This window comes from Sinohyriopsis cumingii, chromosome 15 (genome assembly GCF_028554795.1).
Source record: "Sinohyriopsis cumingii isolate HCF-2022 chromosome 15, ASM2855479v2, whole genome shotgun sequence".
NCBI classification, from domain to species: domain Eukaryota; kingdom Metazoa; phylum Mollusca; class Bivalvia; order Unionida; family Unionidae; genus Sinohyriopsis; species Sinohyriopsis cumingii.
Window position 1 is genome coordinate 743,053 of NC_142975.1, and position 23,742 is coordinate 766,794.

At 35.9% G+C, this 23,742-nt stretch overlaps 1 protein-coding gene across 7 annotated transcripts in view; it reads left to right on the forward strand.

Annotated features, from left to right (window-relative positions):
- The window catches only part of LOC149781111 (D-glucuronyl C5-epimerase-like), a 279,390-nt gene that overhangs the window by 239,573 nt on the left and 16,075 nt on the right, over positions 1–23,742 (forward strand). For 5 of the 7 annotated variants that reach the window (XM_089935201.1, XM_089935206.1, XM_089935202.1 and 2 more), the window contains 2 exons: positions 18,075–18,242; positions 21,337–21,538. In XM_089935201.1, coding sequence (XP_089791327.1) covers positions 18,118–18,242; positions 21,337–21,538 — 327 coding nt within the window. In that variant the 5' untranslated portion in view covers positions 18,075–18,117. Of the gene's footprint in view, positions 1–9,999; positions 10,112–10,509; positions 10,598–18,074; positions 18,243–21,336; positions 21,539–23,742 lie in introns of all 7 variants that reach the window. The other 2 variants (XM_089935205.1, XM_089935204.1) reach the window with 2 other exon arrangements.

The window sequence follows — 23,742 nt, forward strand, 5'->3', positions numbered from 1 at the left end:
ATTGATCTCGCATGAATACTCCTCTGAAAAATCTTATTTTCTTTTTCTTTGCTTCATTGATTAAATCTAAATTCGATGATGGCGTGATGATCTTAGGCCGGATCCGTACATTGGAGGTCGTCCTAGTCTCAGGCCGGATCCGCGATGGTATTTTTTTTTGCCGTATCTTCCTCCGGTAACTTTATCCAATAATTTTTTAACTCCGAATCCAGCCGTTGCTGATAACGCGCCCGTTATCAACGGAGCTAATAAAGGCAATAGGAAAGGAAGGAAGCCACCTACCTTGACCATGTCTTTCACTGCGCCAATGGAGAGAGTTACATGAACACCAGAATTCATTGATCTGGCTTTGGTAAATCGTCCGTGTTGACCTCGTGTCAGTGATAGTTTGTTAGGTCCACCGTGAATCTGATTATTTTTCAAGATTAATTTTAAACCTCTTCGCGCTGTTGTTGCTGCTTGAAGTTTTTTTATCTGACCCGGGGTCAGTGTTACGCTGACGTGTTCGTATGGCATATTAATAATCACTTTATCTAAATTTAGAATTTATCACATATTTTCTACGGGCGCGTCGATGACTCTCATTCTACCACTGATGCCTTCTAGGATCATTGTTCTATCACTAAGAATAACCGCGATGGCTCTTGCCGGTCCTCCAGTGTTAATTCTGGCTTTGAAATGAATATCGACAACCGACTGCTTTACCAAATCAAGATGTTCCAGGGAAAAATAATAGATGGGATAGAGAGTATTAAAATCCAATTGTGATATTTGCAATCCGGTATCAATATTTTGATCGCGACCCATAAAACTTAATAATCGATGATACGCGCGTGCCGTAGAATATTGAGCAAAATTAATAGCTATTTCTTCGGATGGTTCTTGTTGACCGTTTATTCTTAATGATACGTTTGTTGCCCCAAATTGATCAAATATCATGTGACTGTGAGTTTGATCGTATCTATTTGCATTTTGAAGAACAATGAAGATATGCCTGGGAGCTGAAACACCTTGCTGTGACGCAATTCGCCAAGTATATATTCCGTTCATATTAACATCGGAGGAGTCGGTTGTTGTTGTTAGCCAGGACATGATGGATTTTCCTCCTTGATTCATGAATGATAATAATTTTTCTTCTTCGCGAATTGATGGTGTTACTGCTGGCATCCACAAAGTAATTTTAGTTAATGTTACCTTACCAGCATCACCCGCATCTCGCCAAATGGCTCTATCATTACCCGCGGCGTCTCGAATAAAGGAGATTGTATGCTTTGCTCCATAAATAACTTTCCTGAAATGCCGGCAAAATCCAAAAATGTGAGACAACGGAATTGCACAGGAGAAATTATTCTCGGCTCCAACTAACATTTTCTTTCGCGTAGCAAATCCAAGATTATAATTTTCAGTTTGATTAATTATCATATTTTCAACATCAGCAACAGCATTGCCGGCGTTATTATTCGGTCGTCTAACAACAAACGGTTTGAATATAGGTTCATTAGAATTATCCTTAGCAAACATCATGCTAGGACCAGCCGATCTGGTGAAATCATCCGAGTATCTTGCTAGGCCTATGATCGTTGTTGCTACATCAACATTGTCAGTGATTGATTCAATCTCTCTTCCATCAATCATGTAAGTGGCACTCTTGAATAATGCCATGATACCGTTATTGACAAATCCAACGTTAAAATTTGCATCGTAGTTGGTATTATCGGTTTTATTAAGTATCCCAACAACCTCGATATACGCCTCAGACGGAAGAAAATATCTTGTTGTATCGTGAACTTGAATTTCCTTGCGGTTAGGTGTATTTGGTTCAACTACCTCGTACGAGAAATACTGAAAATCTCGCACTGATGTGTCTCTACCCACAGGCTCGTCCATGTCAAACACTTCATTTGACACTTGTGAAAACATTATTACTAATGATATCGTCTAAAACGAAGACCATCTCCTGAAACAAAACTTGTATTTCCAAGATTTGTGTTTGCAATCTCATGCGCCAGATTTGTGTTTGCAATCTCATGAGCTAGATTTGTGTTTGCAATTTCATGTGCTATATTCGTCTTAGCAACTTCCTGCGCCAGATCATTTATTTTCTTATTTGCTGCTTCATTTATGGTTTTGCTAATTTCTGGCGGCATCTCTCTAGTGATAGGTAATCTGACTGGTCTTTTTTTACGTATTAAATTTAATATTTTACTTTTGACAGCGTTGAATCCTTTACTAGCTAAATTACTAATACCAGAAACAGCGGTCTCGCCAATCTTTCCTATTGCTTTTAATCCTAGTTGTTTGATCACTGGACCAATTTTAGGTACTACTCGCGTGACAAGACTTCCAATGATATCGCCAAGTCCGTTGCCGTGAACATATTTATATACTGGCAATCGAGAGTTAACTACGCGGACCGGTGCTGGTCTGCGTTGATGTTTGTGAATAATCATATTATTTCAATTATGTTGTTTTAATCGATAAGCTCGTCAATAAGTTCCTTATAAATATGAGAATCAATTACACCGCCGCGAAATAACCGCTGACAAATATTTGATGCCTCGTTGATTATTTCAGGAGAATTATTTCCAGCTCGTTTTCCTCCGATTAATACTTCAAGACGAGACACGTCGTTGACAACACTGTCGGGACAAACTGAATATCCACTTCCATATCCTTTTCCTGATATTAGTTTTTCTTTTCTTAATTTCTGTTCTTTTTTATATTCTTCAACTTTCTCCATAAAATTTTTAAATCCGTCATCTTTTAAATATATTTCCTCCCCTAAACTACCAAAATAAATTACCGCAGGCCAGATTTCTGGATTAGCATCAACAATTTTATGCGCGCTTTCTCGCAGGTATAAAAGTTTATTTCGTAAGTTATAATTTGCAGCAACGTGCAATCTTGTCTCTCTATCATCGAGTCTGTTGATAGTTCGGGATCTCAAAAACAAATCCGCAGGTACATCTACAAAATCAGATGGTATTTTTGAAGGAAATACGATTTCTTCAGCTAATTCTTGAACTTCCTTGCTTTCTGCGGGTTTGATTTCTTCAAGCGAAGATGGGAACAAACGCGACTCTGAAAATTCTCGTGGTTTGTAATTGACTATCGAATCAATAAAATTGATATATTCAGGATCATCTTTGTTGACCTTTTTGACATCTTTGTGTATATAGTATATCCATTTTATCCACTGTACGCGAGACACATTCTCAGCTTGATGAGGTTTCATTAATTTTTTCCGTCTATTTTTATCATAATTTTCCACAGCAAATTTTATAACTTCATCCGGATTCATTTCCCTTATTCTTGTGATAACCTCATCGGTAAATTTATCAGTACTCAAGAATTTTATTCTTCCTTCTTCGGGGTGCTCTTGTTCCTGCTGCAATTGTTCTTGTGTTTTTTTTTGTAACTCTAGTATTTGTGCTTGTGCTTGTGCTTGTGCTTGTTCTTGACGTAATTGAGTTTGTTCTTGATGAATCTGTTCAAGTTGACCGGGAACAATTCTAGCGTGCTGCTCAATATCTCTTGTCATAGGAATAAGCCCAAGATCTCTAAGTTCCTTATCTTTCGTTTGTTTGCCGTATGCTACTTGTTCGATTACTCCGGTAACTGGACTCAACCACTTTGACGATACTTCACCAATATGATGTTGTTCATCATCGTACTCACGAACTTTTTTCTTAAATAATTGTTTTGTCGGAATAAGCTTCTTTACCGCCGCTAATTGCTCTCGCGCTAATCTAGCCGAGTGAGGCTCTCCAACTGAGTTAGTTTTTTTACTCATCTTATTTTCAACGATATTGTTTTAATGCGAAATAAAATTAGTATCCGCAACCCAAATTCAATTACGGCAAATAAATTTTACAATACCCCCCCCCCCCAAAAAAGCTGCCATTTTTTTTATGACCGAAAATGCAAATTAGGGGGGAATTTTTCGGATTATTTCGCGTAGGAGGCTTTATTTTTGAATTCTGAGGCTTCTACGGAAATTATTTGTCTGAAAGGCTTAATTTAGTCTGTGCCACCTGGTCTGTAGAACTTCCCTGCTGCTTAATGTGACATGATTGCCCACACTGTGTGTGTGTGCATGCATTCATATGTGTGTGTGTGTGTGTGTGTGATGGACTTAATTGATAATGGTGAGTAGCAATTGGATATCATTGAACTTCAAAGTTAAAGGTAACCATTAACCCACCCAATCCCACTTCATAGTTCATATTTTTCTATTTTAGTGGATTTTATTTTAAAAAGTATTGTTTTATTTTGTTTTTTAATTTTTCAAATATTTTACTAAATTTTGTTATTTTTAAAGTGTTTTCATTGCTGTAATTTAAATTGGAAATGTGCTTTTCAGATAGGAACAATTTAGTTATAATCTTGAATATATGATACAGCAGATGTGGCAATATGTCTTTAAGGATACAAACTTTGTGGAAATTCCTTTTTATGGGATTAACACAGATTAAAGACATTGTTGGGGTAAAAATGAATCAGAGTACAACTTAGCGACTTCAGGAAGTTGAAAATCGTGTCTTTTGCTTAAGATAGGTGGAGTTTGTTCACTTTTAAACACATTATTAGCTATATCATGCCACTGGAATGGGCGTAAAGTGCCTTTCCCAAGGACACGTGGAGGCTCTGGGGTGACAAGGGCAGTTATCAAGCCCAAGACCTTTGGATTAGGGGTCTGACCCATTTACCATCTTAGCTACCATAGCTTCCAAAGATAGTTTGTGGGATTAGCTGTATGCTTCAAGTTTATGCAAGTGATGCTGAAAATCATTTCCATTAGCATCTTGTAGACTGAGCTAAACTATACATTCCATCCAGGAAAAATGGCAGTGTGATTTTTGTGACCTTTCTGTTCATGTTAATTTGCATTTGCCCCAAAATTGTATATGCAAGCAGAAAAAATGAGGTTAAAGATAACAAAAATGATTGTTGTATTCATAAGAATATTAATTAGGGCCCTTGCTTACACAGCAAAAAGGACGCATGCATCAAGCATGTATAGTAAGCAGAACAGAATTACTCACATGTACAAAGCACCTTCATTCAATTAACACATCCAGCACTGTGTTAGCACTTACAGCAGACTTACACTTTCAAATGATCTTTATAGACTCCAATTTGTTTGGGCAGTGTAACCTGTGTACTCCCCATTAAACTAACTTTAACCTTTAACCTTTATGAAATGGCATCATATGGTGGTGGATTTTCCCTATAAAGGAAAAATAATGCTGCTGGCAAGAAAGATTATTACATCCACAGAGATTAAACAATTCTTACATTCAAAAACATGCAGAAAATAAATTGAAAATTTAAATTAAAAATTCAGATTAAGGTTTATTGTAACAATGTTTATTGATTTGAGATATATGTAATGATTTACACCCATAAACGGAGTCCTTCTTTCTAACATGGAGGCCCAATTTACTTATCACACAAAATTTACAGGGGATAATCTGAGGCAATATTAATGCATGGAAGATGCTCCATGTACATGGTTAACTCTCTTCTGATGCAATATATATGCATAGAAGATGCTCCATGTACATGGTTAACTCTCTTCTGATGCAATATATATGCATAGAAGATGCTCCATGTACATGGTTAACTCTCTTCTGATGTAATATATATGCATGGAAAAGATGCTCCATGTACATGGTTAACTCTCTTCTGATGCAATATTTATGCATGGAAGATGCTCCATGTACATGGTTAACTCTCCTCTGATGCAATATTTGTGCATGGAAGATGCTCCATGTACATGGTTAACTCTCTTCTGATGCAATATTTGTGCATGGAAGATGCTCCATGTACATGGTTAACTCTCTTCTGATGCAATATTTGTGCATGGAAGATGCTCCATGTACATGGTTAACTCTCTTCTGATGCAATATATATGCATGGAAAAGATGCTCCATGTACATGGTTAACTCTCTTCTGAGGCAATATTAATGCATGGAAGATGCTCCATGTGCATGGTTAACTCTCTTCTGATGCAATATTTATGCATGGAAGATGCTCCATGTACATGGTTAACTCTCTTCTGATGCAATATTTGTGCATGGAAGATGCTCCATGTACATGGTTAACTCTCTTCTGATGCAATATTTATGCATGGAAGATGCTCCATGTACATGGTTAACTCTCTTCTGAGGTAACCTTTGCCATTTTTTACCTTTTATCTCTATAGGATGGAGACAGTGTTTCGGTGTTTTTTTAATATTTGTATCAAAGATGATTACCAGACTCTGTTTTCAAATTGTAGATGGGATAAGTGTCTGATTGTTCCAGCCAGTAGTGTGTAGAGTTGATGGCTGTTTTTTTCTTCTTCATAGTGTTTTTGTCACTTTAATACCAGGTTGGTCGTACATTTGTGTCTACAAAACAAAGTATTAATTACTGTGGCGTTCTATGACGTTCTGCTATGAGTTGGGGTGGGGTGCTCCCAATATTTTATTTAAATTACTATGGAACTCCCGCCCTGGCTTGTTTTTGTTGAAAGTGAAATTAGCGATAGAGAGTGGTAAAGCTCCGGGCCCCCAGTCAGCAATGCCGACAATTAAATTATTAAGAACACAAAGGCGAAATTCAAAAGAATAACAATTTAATACAATTTAAATGATATTAATTTCTCAACCAATCTTCTTCCTCTCGACCATGTATCAACCTATTTCATCACGTGATTATAGTGTGAGATGGCTTTCCCCTGTACTGTACTTGGTTTCTGCTCTTCTGTGTTCTACTCTGCCAATTCCTTCCTCCTTCCGGCATTCTCCATACTATGATTCTTCCTATACTCTTCCCCTTCTTGTTTCCTTTTCTCCTCCTCCTTCTCTCTCTCTCTCTCTCTCTCTCTCTCTCTCTTTAGCGACTAGGCTTGTACTCTGCCTACTGCCTTGTTCTATCCTGTCTCCCCTCTCTGAGACTCGGGACTTAACTACCTGGTAGTTCTGTCCCCAAAAGCTTCCTGCAAAAAACACAAGGACGTTAGCATGTTTTGTTAGCCATCTCGCCTCACACTAAATCAACAATCAATCATCAGATTAAAGCTATCTGCATCTTCGGTCACGCATTCGTGCACATCGAAAACCCCACACATTCTTATAGAAAACAATGTTGCAATAAAGAGCAGTATTCTACTTAATATACAGACATCACTAAATTGCATCACATCTATATATATATATATATATATATATATATATATATATATATATATATATATATATATATATATATTCTTAATCTCATTATTCTGAACAGTATCACAACAGTCAGACACATTTCTGTACATTACACTCCCACAAGTGTACACAAATATTCAAATATCCTTATTATTTAGTTTTACACACTGCAACCATTTCCAAAGTTACAATTCAATTCAACAGTTGCAGAATCTAGAATATCACATGAATAAATACACTAGTTTGCTATGGTTTTTCAAAAGATAGAATTTTCAATGTCATCCCAGGAATCTGTAAATCTGCATAAAGTGACATCAGAATACTTTTTTGACTAGTGTGTGTCATTTGCTGGCAAATTTAGATGGATCAAACATGGGTTGCAGTTACTTTTAGGATCGAACATGGGTTGCAGGTCACACCTTTAGGCAAGGTACATTTTACCTTTTTCGAAAGACTCAGATTGGAACACCATCTCACCTCTGTCTGTGCCGGTTTGAGTCTTGGATTCAGCCAATGTGAGTTTGTGAGAAAGCTTGCCAGCAGCTTCTCGTGGGTCGGTGGTTCTTTCTAGGTTTTCCCGGGTTCTTCCTCCACCATTAATACTGGCCGCCATGTATAGCCTATCATGTGCTGAAAAATGGCATTAAATCCAACAACAACAACAATCAGATTGGAACAAAATACCAGTGGCTGAAGATACGAAAATGAAATTAGATTCCTGGTTGAATATACTTAATGAAATTAGATTCCTAGTTGAATATACTTAATGAAATTAGATTCCTAGTTGAATAAAGAATGTTTATGGTATTTTCATTATTATAATCATAATCCAAACAAAAACTTCATAAGTGAACATCTTACAGAAGTAAACTTATACACAAGTTTATGAAACTAGAATTAGGGATAAATCATGCAGCATTTTACAGTTTTTGTGCATTGCCATTTGAAATAATATTTTTAAGAAAATTTGTAAGTACAGCTGCAATCAATCAGCAGGCTGAATGTTAATAATACTTGTTCTCAGGAAGTAGATTCCACAAAGACACATTAAAGTCTAAAAGCAGTCATCTTCTCCTAACTCCTGAAACCATTAATTAATGAAAGGATTTATGACTGTTTACTGAGTTTGTCTCACCTTAACTTAACCTCCCCCCTCCCATTCACTTTTAAAGCTTGAAAGGCTATTAGTCAGCCAGCTCTAAACACAGGGCTATCTTGGCTGCTTCTCATGAACTATTTCACTCAGCAATGATAATGGAGTCTTAAACCTTGGCTTGCAAAGAGAGATTGATCTTTTTGAGTGAATCTGGAGCTTCTAGATTCTTCCATTTTCCTACTGAGAGCTGTATGACTGGAGTACGGTAGTTCTGGTATAAGTCTTTTGTGAACCTTGGAGTGGTGGGTGTCTAATAACACTGCATAATTATGACTTCTCCTTCTGCTCAGGAATATTGTCTTGCTATTTTTATGTTTAGTGGAGGGACAGTGTTGGAATAGCTTAAAATTGTCTAATGGTGTCGCAGTTCTGTCATGAAATATAGGAGACAGTGTCAGAAATTTCAGGATGCTTCTTCAGTAGCTGAAATTCCCTGCATGGAACCTCTCTTTATGTTAAGAACATTGCATTCCTGTTAGGATATTATGGACTGTTGGAAAGTATGGTTGATTACCTTAATTCTGTTGATGTCTTTGACTACAATGCATTCAGTTTGTCAGAAGACAGAAAGTATTGCAAGCTTCATAAATGCCAGAAAGTCTTGGATGGTTTAAAGTCTTTGATGACCACCTTAAGGAAAAAAATACACTGCCTGCTCAGGGTCTGTGTTGCTTGTTCTACATAGTACTCCTAACAAACTGCACAGACCCTGATCTACCAGCACATGATGTGGCAGCCGATTGGGTTTGTGATATCTGCATTTGGATCAGACTTTTGTGTGAGTATATGACAGACCATAAAATAATAGTCATTTTTGTTTATTCCACCATGGCTGTTCATGGATGACACAGTGTCTGTTGTTTCTGCTGTGATTTTTTACAGGTCTCCCCCAGGGGAAGTTTTATTACAGATGTTTCCTACTTTACATAGGTAGGTTTAATCTGTGAAAGGTTTTATGTAGTTATTTTTTTATATTTCTCGATGTCCATTTATAGAAAGCATTTTGTATTTTCTCACTTTATGTAAAGGTTAGGTGACCTACAAATGGTACTGTAGATACTAAAGTCCTGTCCAGCTTCAAACTGCACAGACCCAGCTATTGCCTAATGTGCTGGCAGTTCTGGGTCTGTGCAGTTTGCTGGGAGTAATTAATGGAACAAATTACATAGATCCTGATCTACAGGTGTATTATGTCAAAGAAAAGCAGAGTATATGTTGTTCTTAGTTTAATCCAATTCATAAGCATGCATAATATATATCTATATATATCATGATCACTGTTTACCTAAAAAAATGTTTTATATATATATATATATATATATATATATATATATATATATATATATATATACTTCAAAAACCATTATTGATTTGCTGAATATGGGCAGATGCTTGTAGCAAAGTTGCCAGGGTAAATTCCCAGACCCAGCATCTAATGACACCTGACTGTTCTAATAGTAATGATATGCAAAACATAGTTGGTGTATATTTGTCAGAATTGAAATAAATTTGAAATAGAATTACATAGTCTTTCTTGATGATCCAGATTTTTAAAAGCCTTCTTCAGAAAACAAAATTATATTTTCTTTACCTTATCCCTCATGGTTTATAACCCCAAAATGTACTATTTTTTGTTTAAAGCGCCTCCCACCTGACACATCAACCCGCTTCTGAAAGAACAGCATTTGGGATTGGCCCATGATTATCAAGTGAACAAATCGTCAGTTTTTGTTTGCCTGTCCATAGTTGGAAGGTATGCAGTCAGATAATTGGGGGTGGGGTGGGGTGCGGTGGTGGTGTTAGGTTGCAGCTAGCTTCTTTTTATGTAGATTTGCCTCTGAAACATTGTTTACACACATAGGATGTTATTTAGTATGTATTTTCTTCCTTTTGTTTTTCTGCATTTATTTATTTTAATATTTCTCAAACTTTCCTTTTAGTTGGCACTCTATAGTGTGCTGATGTCCACTTAAATAATACTACATACTTCCTACACTCTAATCTCCAATTCTAATTCTTTGCAAGTTATGAATTGAGGAATTTTCGTAGTCAATCACATATTTATATTACCTGAGACAGGGTTTTTACTGGTAGCTTATGGATTAAGATATTATCAATTTGTCCTTAATCTCCTGAGTGATTAATCCACAGTGATAATCCTAATAGAAGAAGAGCTTCTGACATAAGACTTTCAAAAGACCTGGTACAATTTGAAAGAGGATGGCCAGAGGGCTTTAGGGTAAACAGTTTTATTAATGTTTATGGAAGTACTCTTCTGTACCTCCAGCTATGGGTAACGTTTCCTGAGCCATAAGAAAATACAGTAAATAATTCTGGCAGTTTTATCGTAGGGTATAAGAATAGGTTTAAATAGTAAGTTTGTAATTTAGTACCATTTGCATTAATTAGCAGTGAGTTGTTTTTCAAACACATAATTGGCATGATATAGGATGTCCATTAAATCAGTGGATCACTTGTTTTGGAGGGACAGAATCATGATGTTATCAGTACATGTGATGTTGCTAAGGTTTCATTATTGTGGAGGTGGTTTATAGTCATAACTTTGTTGATGATGCAAGTATTTATGTTTTTTATTACCTGTGAATTACTGCTGTCATTACCTATGGTTGATTGGAAGTGTAAACTAAATAAAATTAGCTTTTATTTCATAATAAGGCAGTCTGTTTCTTAGATTAATTCCTACTTGCCATACTGCACCTTCCTGTAAGGACAACTCTTACAGAATTATGGACCTTGTCACATGGTAGCTCAGTTTGTTGAGTGGGGACTCAAAGGGGCATGGGTTCAGTGCCTGCCCAGGTCATCTTTCGTCCGCTGCCTCATTGTGTGTACCAGTATTTAGGAAAGTCACTTAGCTCCATTTTCCTCAGTCTGTCATAGACCTTAATGTTTTACAGTCCTGTTAAAACCAACAAAAATAAAAGAAACCCATTCTCATTCCTTGAGTTCTTTTTCTCACCGAATAATACATCTCTTACACTATAATTTTTCTGGCAGTGTTTTAGACCAAGAAACCATGGACAAGTTTTTATAATCCGTTGCTTGGTCTAGTAAACCAGTTGAGACAATTAACAAGAATTGTTTGGATTTAATGCTTATTTCACACAATGTACAACTTCTATATGAATGATATGTTTGCATTTTTACATCACAAATGATCTCATTTTAAAAAAAAAGAAATAAAATCAAATCTCACAGAATTTACTCAAATCTCACAGAATATCACATCAAAATCTTTCAGTCTGATAACACAAAAAATATCACAGGTATGTTAATTGGAAAAGAAAGGTAGTTCCAAAACAATGTCTGTAATTGTATGTGTAATTGAAATGACTGGACCATTTTGTCTCCCTTAACTGCTTGTATTTTATTAACTGAAAAAGGTGAATCACTTGTGATTGATTGTCAGTGCCTTTCAACACTATTATATTAATTCATGTACCTCATAACTCAGTCAGACTTGACTTCATCTGGGCTTTTTATACTCTGAACCTTTCAATACATGAAGGCTGCATATATCCAACAATAAGCCTGCTCAGTTATTTAAACAGCCAGGGAAGTAGTTTATGTGCTTGGTGGGTGAGAGTATAATTGCTTTGTGGGCATGTGGTTGCATGGATTAGATGTATCCTTGTAAATTACCATTCCTTTTGAGCATTGTTATTTATTATACAAGGGACTGACCAATTCATGGGGTGGAGGTGCAATAATTTTTTTTCTGTTTACTTAGAGATTATTTTTTCTTCAACTGATATAATTGATGTAATGATTTTTCTTTTTGCTATACAATATCAAAGCAAGAATATCTTTTTTTTAGTCATGTGAAAGTTGTGAGTTGCTGTTTTCAAAAAATATATTTTTCCATTCCAACATCAGCTCCAAAATGAATTGTCAATCCCATACATTGCTTTTTACAATGTAATCAGTTACCTTTTGATTGTCTCAGTTCCGTATATACATATATATAATACTAGATAATAATAATAATAATAATAATAATAATGAGGACTTTGTATAGCTCCTAATCTTTAGAAGCTCTAAGCACTTTATAACATTAGACAACACCTATAAGATAAAAAACATATAATGATATGATTACAAAAACAAACACCATGAAATTAGAAAACATTAAAACACATGCTGAGAATATTTAAGGTAGGAAACATTAGGTCTTTAAGTTTGTACAGATGACTGTCAGGGGTCAGCCCAGACTTAAATTTTAGGGAAAAGTGACTTCTCATATTTGGACAGAATTAGGGAGTAAGAGCTGAACAGGTGGAAGTGGGAGAAAAGCAAGAGATAAGCATCATCCATCTATCCACCCACCGACCCACCCACCCATTGGTCCATCCATACAAACCACCTACCAGTACATACATCATACATACATACATACATACATACATACATACATACATACATACATGCCAGTAGCTTCTCGTGGGTCGGTGGTTCTTCCCTGGGTTTTTCAGGGTTCTTCCTCCACCATTAATACTGGCCACCATGTATAGCCTATCGTGTGCTGAAAAATGGTGTTAAACACTACAACAACAACAATAACATATATATATACATGCATACATACATACATACATGCATACTGTGCACTTTGGTTCTCATAATTGAACATGGGACCTCTTTTTATCAGTATGCATATTTTGTATTTAACACTGGTTTTAAGCAATTCTTTATCTTCAAGTAGAGAATTATGTGTTGTACTCTTTGCATTCACTTATAAGTCAAGTCAGAATGCAAACAATAAATATGGTGATCTGCTGTAGCATAATGCCCACATATCAGGGTCTATGTTCTACTGATTACTCCTGGCAAACTGCACAGATCTAGATCTGCTGGTACATTATGCAATGGGACATCTGGGTCTGTGCAGTTTGGAGCTGGACTCATTTTATTTTAAACATGTTAGGCTATAAATGTGTCATAGTCATATGCAGCAATGCATATTTGAAAGTTTTTGAATGGAGTGCCGATATTGTCATTAATTTTAACTTTTACAAGTACCTAGATTACATTAAAGTTGCTGCTAATCAGCTACCACTTTAAAAAATATTTTTTATTTTATAAAATGGCTATCAAAAAGAGTTCCAAATTAGTTTAAGACAAACTTGTAACATGTACTTGGGAGTGCATGCACAAGTGTCTTCACACAAAGCTGTCTGTCTTAATTTCATTGTTGGCAATAAAACATTACTGTAGCTATTCATACATGACAAGCATTAAAATCAGTATACGAATGAATTGGGCCCCTCTCTCCAACTCATTTGACAGACAAAAACAAATACGCTGCCATGCATGATGCACAAGAGAATCTGTTTTTAGGAAGAGGGTTTTCTTAATATAACCACACACTTTATTGCTTCGTTGCACACAATCCATTGATAGAATTGCAGATATTTGGTTTTAATATTTGTCTTTGCACTTGTAGTAGTGTTGTGTTTTGGTTTGATATTATTTGATATTTTCACTAAATGAGGGAAGTAAGAAAACAATCTTGACATTACAGTGCTTCTTGAATTCCACAACATAGCAGTGTCCCATACATTTCCTACCAACATAATTAAATTTGTTGGCTAGTTCTTCAGTCACATTATATATAGTCTTTGCTTTCTATGAATGGTATATTTTCAATAATTTATTTTCCAAAATGATTTATGAAAAGAGAATCTGCCATTATTACCCCAATACACCTTCATTTATTGTTTCAGACTGATTTTAGGAAGAAAATTACACAGATCAAATTTAAAAAGTATAAAGCACTTTGTGATGATTCTATTTTTAACTTACAATGTGCTCTTTACATATTGAGGCTATGAATCATAAGATGATATGTCATCAAATGATAACTTGTTGTTGTTGTTGTTGTAGGGTTTAACGCCATTTTTCAGCACAAGATAGGCTATACATGGTGGTCAGTATTAATGGTGGAGGAAGAACCCGGGAAAACACCGGGAAGAACCACCGACGCACGAGAAGCTACTGGCATGCAAATGATAACTTGTAGAAATCGGGTAGTGATACCTTGCTTCCAGGGAATCGTTTAAGTTCCATCAGCTTTTAAAATGCATGCCTATGAATGTACAAGAATGAAGTTGTCATTATAAATGCGGTCAACACCAGCTGTTAGATAATTGCAAGACATAAGCCTTGGGCTACAGCACAACACTGGTTAGGTCAAGGGAACATCTGAAAAGTTATAAACTACCATAACTCATTGTACATTTTGAAAATAACATGGTGAACTCCTTTTTGCCTGCTAAGAGAAGAAGGAAAAGTTTACATTTTTTTAGGTGACTTAGTTGCCTTGTAGTGTCACCTCAGATGTCTGTAAACTGTGAACTGCATGTTTCCGCACTTGTACATTATGAACACAATCCCCAATCTTACCACATTTCCTATGAGTAATGGCTTATCATTTCTGCATATATGCATTTTGTCTTTTTATCTACAGTTCATTTATGTCCTTATGAATAATGACCCAGGTGCTAAATCACCTGGGGTTAAGGATAGACGTTGCATGTATGTATGTGTGTGTGAATGCGTGCATGTATGTATGTATGTATGTATGTATAGCGAGAGAGAGAGAGAGTGTGTGTGCGTGATTTAGATTTTTAACTTAGCTTTAAAACAATTTCATTCATATCACTACAATGTTTGCATTGTGGCAGTTTATAGTGATGTCTAGCACTGGGGCATCATGATGCAGACATGTAGCATCATGATCCATCGAGTCAAATTATCTTGACAGTCCAGGCCAACCAGTCCTAACACTAATCTCTTAATGCTGAGCATAAGGCAAGGCAGCTGCTAGTACCATTTTTATAAGTCTTTGTTATGATTCGGCTGGGGATCGAACCCATGATGTTCTACATCCAAGGCAGATGATGTAACCACTTAGGCCATTGGAGTGGTCTGAGAGAGAGAGATCCCAATAGTTTCTAAGTTATTGCACATGGACTAAACCCTCTAAGTTGTTAAACGGGGATAAATCCTTGAGGAGTAAGGGCTTATTCTGAGCCAGTATCAGTTCCATATCTAAATTTATCCTTTTCACGCCCAATAGGTTGATATGTGGCTGTCTCAATCAAGGCTCAGGCTAAGAGAAAGAGCAACTAGAAAATTGTTTTTTCAGCCACAGGATTATCTTTTGAAAGCATATAGGTGATTTCCATTTTGTCTACTGATTTAGGGATGAAGTCCACCTCCCACCCCACTCCAGTGAAACATGGCTTGGAGTAATATTCCCTCTCAGTTTCTCATTGATTGTCAATCCCAGGTTGATTAGGTATGTTTTCTATGTTTTAATGCTGAGTGATCCTCCCCTAGGGTTTTGTTACATAGCACATTCATGGCTGAGTGATCGTCCCCTAAGTAACTGTTACATTGCACATTTATGGCTGAGTGATCATCCCCTAAGGTACTGTTACATTGCACATTTATGGCTGCTGAGTGATCATCCCTTTGAGTTCTGTTACATAGCACATTCATGGCTGAGTGATCATCCCCAAAGGTACTGTTACATTGCACATTTATGGCTGAGTGATCATCCCTTTGAGTTTTGTTACATAGCACATTCATGGCTGAGTGATCGTCCCCTAAGGTACTGTTACATCGCACATTTATGGCTGAGTGATCATCCCTTTGAGTTCTGTTACATAGCACATTCATGGCTGAGTGATCGTCCCCTAAGGTACTGTTACATTGCACATTTATGGCTGAGTGATCATCCCTTTGAGTTCTGTTACATAGCACATTTATGGCTGAGTGATCGTCCCCTAAGGTACTGTTACATAGCACATTCTTGGCTGAGTGATCATCCCTTTGAGTTCTGTAATATAGCACATTCATGGCTGAGTGAACATCCCCATAGGTACTGTTACATAGCACATTCTTGGCTGAGTGATCATCCCTTTGAGTTCTGTTACATAGCACATTCATGGCTGAGTGAACATCCCCTAAGGTACTGTTACATTGCATATTTATGGCCAAGTGATCATCCTCTTGGGTTCTGTTACATAGCACATTCATGGCTGAGTGATCATCCCCTGGGGTTCTTTTTTATATAGTACATTAAAATGGTTGGAAAATGTACAACTAAACCAAAATAACTTAACCCAGTATAATATAATCTTGTACTTCTTACATGGGTTATTTTATGTGGCAAGATGACATTATGAGAGTAGACTTGATTACGCCTGATCTTGATTGTTTTATTTCAAAAGACAAGGTGTTGATTAGTGTTAGTACAGCAATGGACAGGTATTAACTTTATACATAAGTTAACATCCACTGTATTCCAATAATAGTATTTGACAAGTGCTAATGGTGCACAGTATATTGAGGTAACATCCACTGTATTCCAAGAATAGCAATTGACATGTGTTAATATTATACATAAGGTAACATCCACTGTATTCCAATAATATCTATTGACATGTGTTAACATTACACACAAGGTAACATCCACTGTATTCCAATAATAGCTATTGACTTGTGTTAATATTATACACAAGGTAACATCCACTGTATTCCAAGTATAGCACTTGACGTGTGCTAATGTTGTATATGGAGGTAACTTTTACAGTATTCCAGGAATAGCAATCAACAGGTACTAAAATTATACATAAAGTAATATCTATTGTATTCCAAGAAGAGCATTTGACGGGTGCTAATATTATACATAAGGTAACATCCATTGTATTCTAAGAATAGCTATTGACTTGTGTTAATATTATACACAAGGTAACATCCACAGTATTCCAAGTATAGCAATTGACGTGTGCTAATGTTGTATATGGAGGTAACATTTACGGTATTCCAGGAATAGCAATCAACAGGTGCTAAAATTATATATAAGGTAACATCCATTGTATTACAAGAAGAGCAGCTTCCATTACTAATTAGAATCATCAGTTTTAATGATGCAAATAATTAACTAAGCATGCAAGCAATGGTAACAAGAAAGTATTGAGAGAAATGCAGATAAGTAAGTAAGCAACCATGTTACAAATAAGTAAGCAACCATGTTACTAGATAAGTAAATAATAAGTGCACAAATCAGAGTTTTATAAAGAAAACATTGAGTACATGTATTTATTCAAATAAAATTTCTAAACCTTTTTCCTGTGAAATGTTTCGATTTTGTTTTGATGGCTTTTTACCAAGCTCACAAATAGATTGTTTCAAAAGATGTATTTTTTTAACAATACATTTAATAAAAACAAGATAGCAAATTATAAACCATCCATGTTGTAAATAATAGTATTAATATATCTTTATTTAAAACCTTCTTTCGTTTGTGGAATACACAGATTTTTAAAGATGTGGCCATTTAACTTGTGTACTGTGCCACCGTTGCTAAGCAACATTGCCTAGTGATACTGAATGATGTGCTCTGCCATATCATTGTCTTGTTTCAAATGCAAGCCATTCACATGTCACAGTAAAAGACACAGAACTTGTTATTTTTCAGGAAAGTTATTCTTCTTTCAGTCTCAGTGACATTGACCTTGTACTGTTAACATCAAAATCAGTAGGAACTTTGTCTCAGTTGCAGCCATCCACAAAGATATTAGGATGCAATTTATAAACCTACTTATGTTTATATTGCATTAAGGTAGGGCTGTGTATTAAAGCGCTACTAATGAATTTGGGCTTAAATACACGTATTTAAATTTCAGATTTGTGATGGCATGACAAAGAGTTACAAGCTGGAAGCAGAGGATGATGATAGGCAGGATGCGAGTCAACCTCCGCTCGGCTTTCTTCCTCCTGGTGCTTTGTACTTTTCTTGTCTGCTTTGCCTTCTGGACTCGCTGTACCAGAGATATTAAAGAGGAACCATCACGGTAAATCATGACATTTTATATAATTTTGCAGCTTTTTACTTTGGGGGTTGGTTGGTTTGTAAGGCCAAGTGAGCTGATAATATTGTCCTGCGTCCTTTGTGCATCCATCAAAAAGTGCTTGTTACGATCTGGATGATATATATTTCTTATCCAGTGTTGTTGAAGCTTGGAATATGGATTTGTATCGTCAACATCTTAGATCGTTATCATGATGAGTGAGGTCCATGCTAATAAGATTAATCTTTTATATTACCACACTGAAGGCCATAGTTTTGTTCTGATTTAACCCAACTTGGAATATGGACTTTTATCATCAGTATTTAACCCAACTTGGAATATGGACTTTTATCATCAGTATTTAACCCAACTTGGAATATGGACTTTTATCATCAGTATTTAACCCAACTTGGAATATGGACTTTTATCATCAGTATTTAACCCAACTTGAAATATGGACTTTTATCATCAGTATTTAACCCAACTTGGTATATGGACTTTTATCATCAGTATTTAACCCAACTTGGTATATGGACTTTTATCATCAGTATCTTGATCGGGTTCAATTGCCGTAATACTAAAAAACCTACTTGTGTTGATGTGCCATAAAATGTCAGAAAACCCCACAATAATGACCATATATAGACTAGAGTATCCAAATTTTTCAGCTTTCCAAAATAAGCACTTTTTCTACCTACAGACTGTTGTTAATTGGCATTGCATTAGTGTAAATTCAGATCTGATCGGCATGAATTAATACAGACCTGATATAAAATATTTCTAACATGCATGTTTGAAATGATTTGTTTTGGTACAGTTTAAAAAAGTAATGCTTGTCATTTTTATGATATCTCTTTGGTCCCACACAGACGTATAAATCTGAGAACATTTGAAAAATGTACACTGCTGCATATGAATTGCATAAGAGCACATTTGTCCATTATATACCTTCATCAGCTGTCTTTGCTGTTTATAGCAGCTGTATATGACACATTTCCAAGGAAAGAGATGGGCTTCTTCCAATTTGTCTCACAGATTCGTTATATTTTGATGGTATTTGTAGGTAGCAGACCAGTCTATACTTTACGAAAGATTTGTCACCATATATTAAGCAAAACATGCTTGATTGATGTGAGTCGTGGATGTTATATGACTAAAAAGTGTTACAGGAGAGGGACCTTTTAAAACTACAAAACATGTCCAGTCAGAAAAAGGACAAATCAATAGTGCTTAGGAAGAACATGAGAGTGATATAACACAGCACATCATGATGCACATTGCAGAATTTGTGGCCTTGACCTTATTACGATCATTCAGCAAATGTTAAACTTGTAGACTAGTTAATGTGAGTATTGTATATAAATAATTTATCAGTATGTTTTGTGTTTTTGTATTTTGTACTAATCCACATGAATCTTAACTAGCTACAGATCCAGTCTAGCAGCGATAATAAATATAATTTTCATACATTTTCTGTAATTACTGGTATGACATGTAATATAAAGATTACACTTTTTATGCTAAGATTACTCTTTTTGCCACTTACTGTATATTGGTAATAATTACTTCCTAGGGGTTGGAATGTTTGCTAGAGTATTACAATTTGTAACCAGAGCTGGTAGCTAGCAAGAAGTATCTTTTTTTTACCAGTTTCATTTCCCTACAATAACTCAAGCTGTCTGCCATCTGTAGTTACCAAACTTTGTGGATTGCTTATACTTGGGCTTGCAAAAAACTATTTTGATTTCAGATGCCAAAGGACCGCTCCAGTGGCCTAGTGGTTAGAGTGTCCACCTTGGATGCGGGAGGTTGTGGGTTTGATCCCAGGCCAAGTCATACCAAAGACTTATAAAAATGGTACTAATAGCTGCCTCACTTGGCGTTCAGATTTAAGAGGTTAGTGTTAGGACTGGTCGGCCTGGTGTCAGGATAATGTGACTGGGTGGGACATCATGCTACATGTCTGTGGCATGATGCCCCAGTGCTAGACATCACTATAAACTGTCACACTGCAGACATCGTAGCGATATGACTGAAAAATTGTTAAAGCAATGTTAAAAATTCAAATCACATCACATTAGATGCCCAAGGTCAAAGGTCATGGTTATTATGAACGTAAGAAGGAAACTGTGTTATCATGATGACTTTAGTTCTTGCCAAAATTCATTGACTAAAGTAACTAATTAAAAAATTGGTTTTGCAGAAGAATTTTTGTTATAGAGCTAGTTTCTTGAGCAAACTTTGGGGGTAGCTTGCACTGGCAGTGATAAAGATATATTTGGCTTCTGGTATATAAAGTGGTCTAATAAGAAGATAATTATTAAGCTGAGTTCAAAAGTAAATACCTTAAGTAAACACTAAAATTATTTAGAGCCATGAGTAAATAATGTTCAGAATCAACCCTATCCTACTAGTACCTACATAGATGACTATTTAAAATGGGGGGTTGGGGTTGTAGTGGCATGGCTTATAATGTTAAAGTAACCCAGCTACATACTTTTGTCAGTTACTTGAAAGATCATTAGATGACAGGATTCAGTATGTCAAATTTCAGGCAACTTTTTCTACTCTCAACATTTTCTCTCAAAAATTTGACTAAATTTTCTTTGGTCATTTAGGTTAGTACAAATAATTAAAATCTGCTATTATGAAAGAAACTTGTCAGTTTTAACTTTTAGTTGTGTACCTTGATGGAAATCATTTTGGCATCGTGGTCTTTCAAGCCACTACAAGGTTCAGCGTTGATGTTATTCTATGTTAAAACTGTATGGGAAATACATAAGATTTTGATGACAACCAGGTACACTCACTTATAAGTCTGGTTCAAACGAAAACAACATAGACCCTGACGTATAGAATTCTGACAGATCAGGGTCTGTGTTGCTTGCACTGCTGATTACTGCTTACAAACTTCACACACCCAGATCTGCAAGTGCATTGTGGCGGTTTATTTTACCTGCTCTGGCACATTATAGCCTTTAGAGTGTTGATATGTTACATAACTCTAAACCACTGTGTTATGACAGGGAGGGACTTGCTTCCACCAGTTAATTGTCCACACAGAAAAGCGGTAGGACTAATACTTTTTTTGTTACAGGGAAGGATTAGTTTCGTCAAGAAGTGACTTTGATGCAAATCTTCGCTTTGTCAACCGAGGGGCCCAGGCATATGTCCAGGACTTCCAAGTGAACCAATACCGCGAGATTGAATGCTTGATAAACCATGAGTACACCGTGCCGTGTAGAAGAGAGGATGATGAAGTCTATATGCCGTTTTCTTTCATACAGAAATATTTTGAGGTATTAATTAAAGTAATGTCAGCAGTTAAATTTTTCTACTGATGTTAATGTTATTATTAAAGTAATCTTTACATATGAGAAATATCAATTTCTGAAAATAAATGTATGGAATAATTGTGTGCTGTGCACCAAAATTTCCTTGTTTCAAGTCTCTAAACTTACAGACAAGGCCAATTATAATATGACCTGCTTCGGAAGCTAATTAAGTCAAAAGGATCAGTATGATAATGATCAGGTTCAATGATGATCCAGGTATGATAATGATCCAGGTTCAGTAATGATCCAGGTTCAGTAATGATCCAGGTATGATAATGATCCAGGTTCAGTAATGGGCCAGGTATGATAATGATCTAGGTTCAGTAATGATCTGGGTATGATAATGATCAAGGTTCAGTAATGATCAGGTATGATAATGATCCAGGTTTAGTAATGGTCCAGGTATGATAATGATCCAGGTTCAGTATGGGCCAGGTATGATAATGATCCAGGTATGATAATGATCCAAGTTCAGTAATGATCCGGGTATGAAAATGATCCAGGTTCAGTAATGGTCCAGGTATGATAATGATCCAGGTTCAGTATGGGCCAGGTATGATAATGATCCAGGTATGATAATGATCCAGGTTCAGTAATGATCCAGGTATGATAATGATCCAGAAATAACTAAATTTATGTTATAGATAATGTGGCTTTTGACCTTGTTATTACTCTGTAGCTGTGTTTCATTACAGTATTTTGATGAAGTCTGGAATTTAACCTTATATCATAAGATTTTGGTGTTATTTGGCTGAAAGCATGAAAAGTTCACTGATAAACATGACACCAGCATATTATCAGTGTAATCTGGCATCAGATTGAACCATTACACTTTCAAGGTTTTAGTTTATAACTTATGGATGTAATTTGGCAAATAGGCTTAGATTAAAGAGAAAATCCAGGCTTAGATTAGATGGAAAATGCAGTCTACGATATAACAGGTATTTAATCATGAGGGTTCTCTTCATTTGCTGCATCTATAAAAGTTGAGCACCAGTTTCGGTAAAACCAACCTCTGATTTCCTGGGGGTCCAGAGTGGTCGAATGGTCTTTGTTACGGATCACTGTCATCTCACCTCTGTCTGCATGGGTTTGACTCTCGGATTCAGCCAACGTGGGTATATGAGAAAGCTTGCCAGTAGCTTCTTGTGGGTCGGTGGTTCTTTCCGGGGGTTTTCCGGGTTCTTCCTCCACCATTAATACTGGCCGCCATGTGTAGCCTATCGTGTGCTGAAAAATGGCATTAAACCCTACAACAACAAAAACAACTCTAATTTCCCAATTATTCTGACACTTGAGGTTCACCATTTTCTTGTACAGGGCACCATATTTGTTATACATTATGGCCATTAACAGTTATTACTGCGTTAGTACCTGACAAATTTTACCTGATGGTTGTGTATATTTGTTCATTTGAGAGAGAGCATATGTTCTCTTGTATTGCACTCCCTGTTGTATTTTCAGTCACAAATCTTTTGGTATGTGATTTTATTTTTTTTAAAAACAAAACAAACAAAAACATAGTACAATGTATAAAGAATGAGCAATACAAATGCATAAATTTCATAAAATTGATGATGTCAGCATTTGTTAAAAGAAAGTCTGTCATTTTCTCTAAAGGACATATGGAAAGACAAGTTAACCATGACACATTACATCCTTCATTAGACCAATGTCCAGTTTGAATGCCATGTTCTATTCTATCCATTGTCCAGGTTTATGAAATGCATTTCAACAGCTTGGATCATAGGCCTACTTACACTAACTAATAAAAGAAATAAAAGAAAAATATTTCAGCTTATTTTGGTTGTTTAATCAGTTGCAAATATTTAAAAGATTTCATTTGAGAAAAGTTGATCTTGTATTGATTTTGTATAAAGTTATAGAATTGGTTGACTTCTAATAAGTAGGATTCTTAATGTGTTTTAATTAGATATTAATACTGTGTGCAAAAATGTTGTAAATGCAAAAGTATTGGAGCAGTCTGAGGAATGTAGCCAAATGAAAAATGTGTGCATCTCAAACATCAGTAGAGGCAAGATGTTCAACTGACATCACTGGACGATAAGTGAAATTTTAAGTTAGTTCATTGCAGAACACCTGAAAATAACTAACATGGCTCAGCCCCGTGATAAACAAAATTTTGGCCTAGATCTCGGTTATATGAT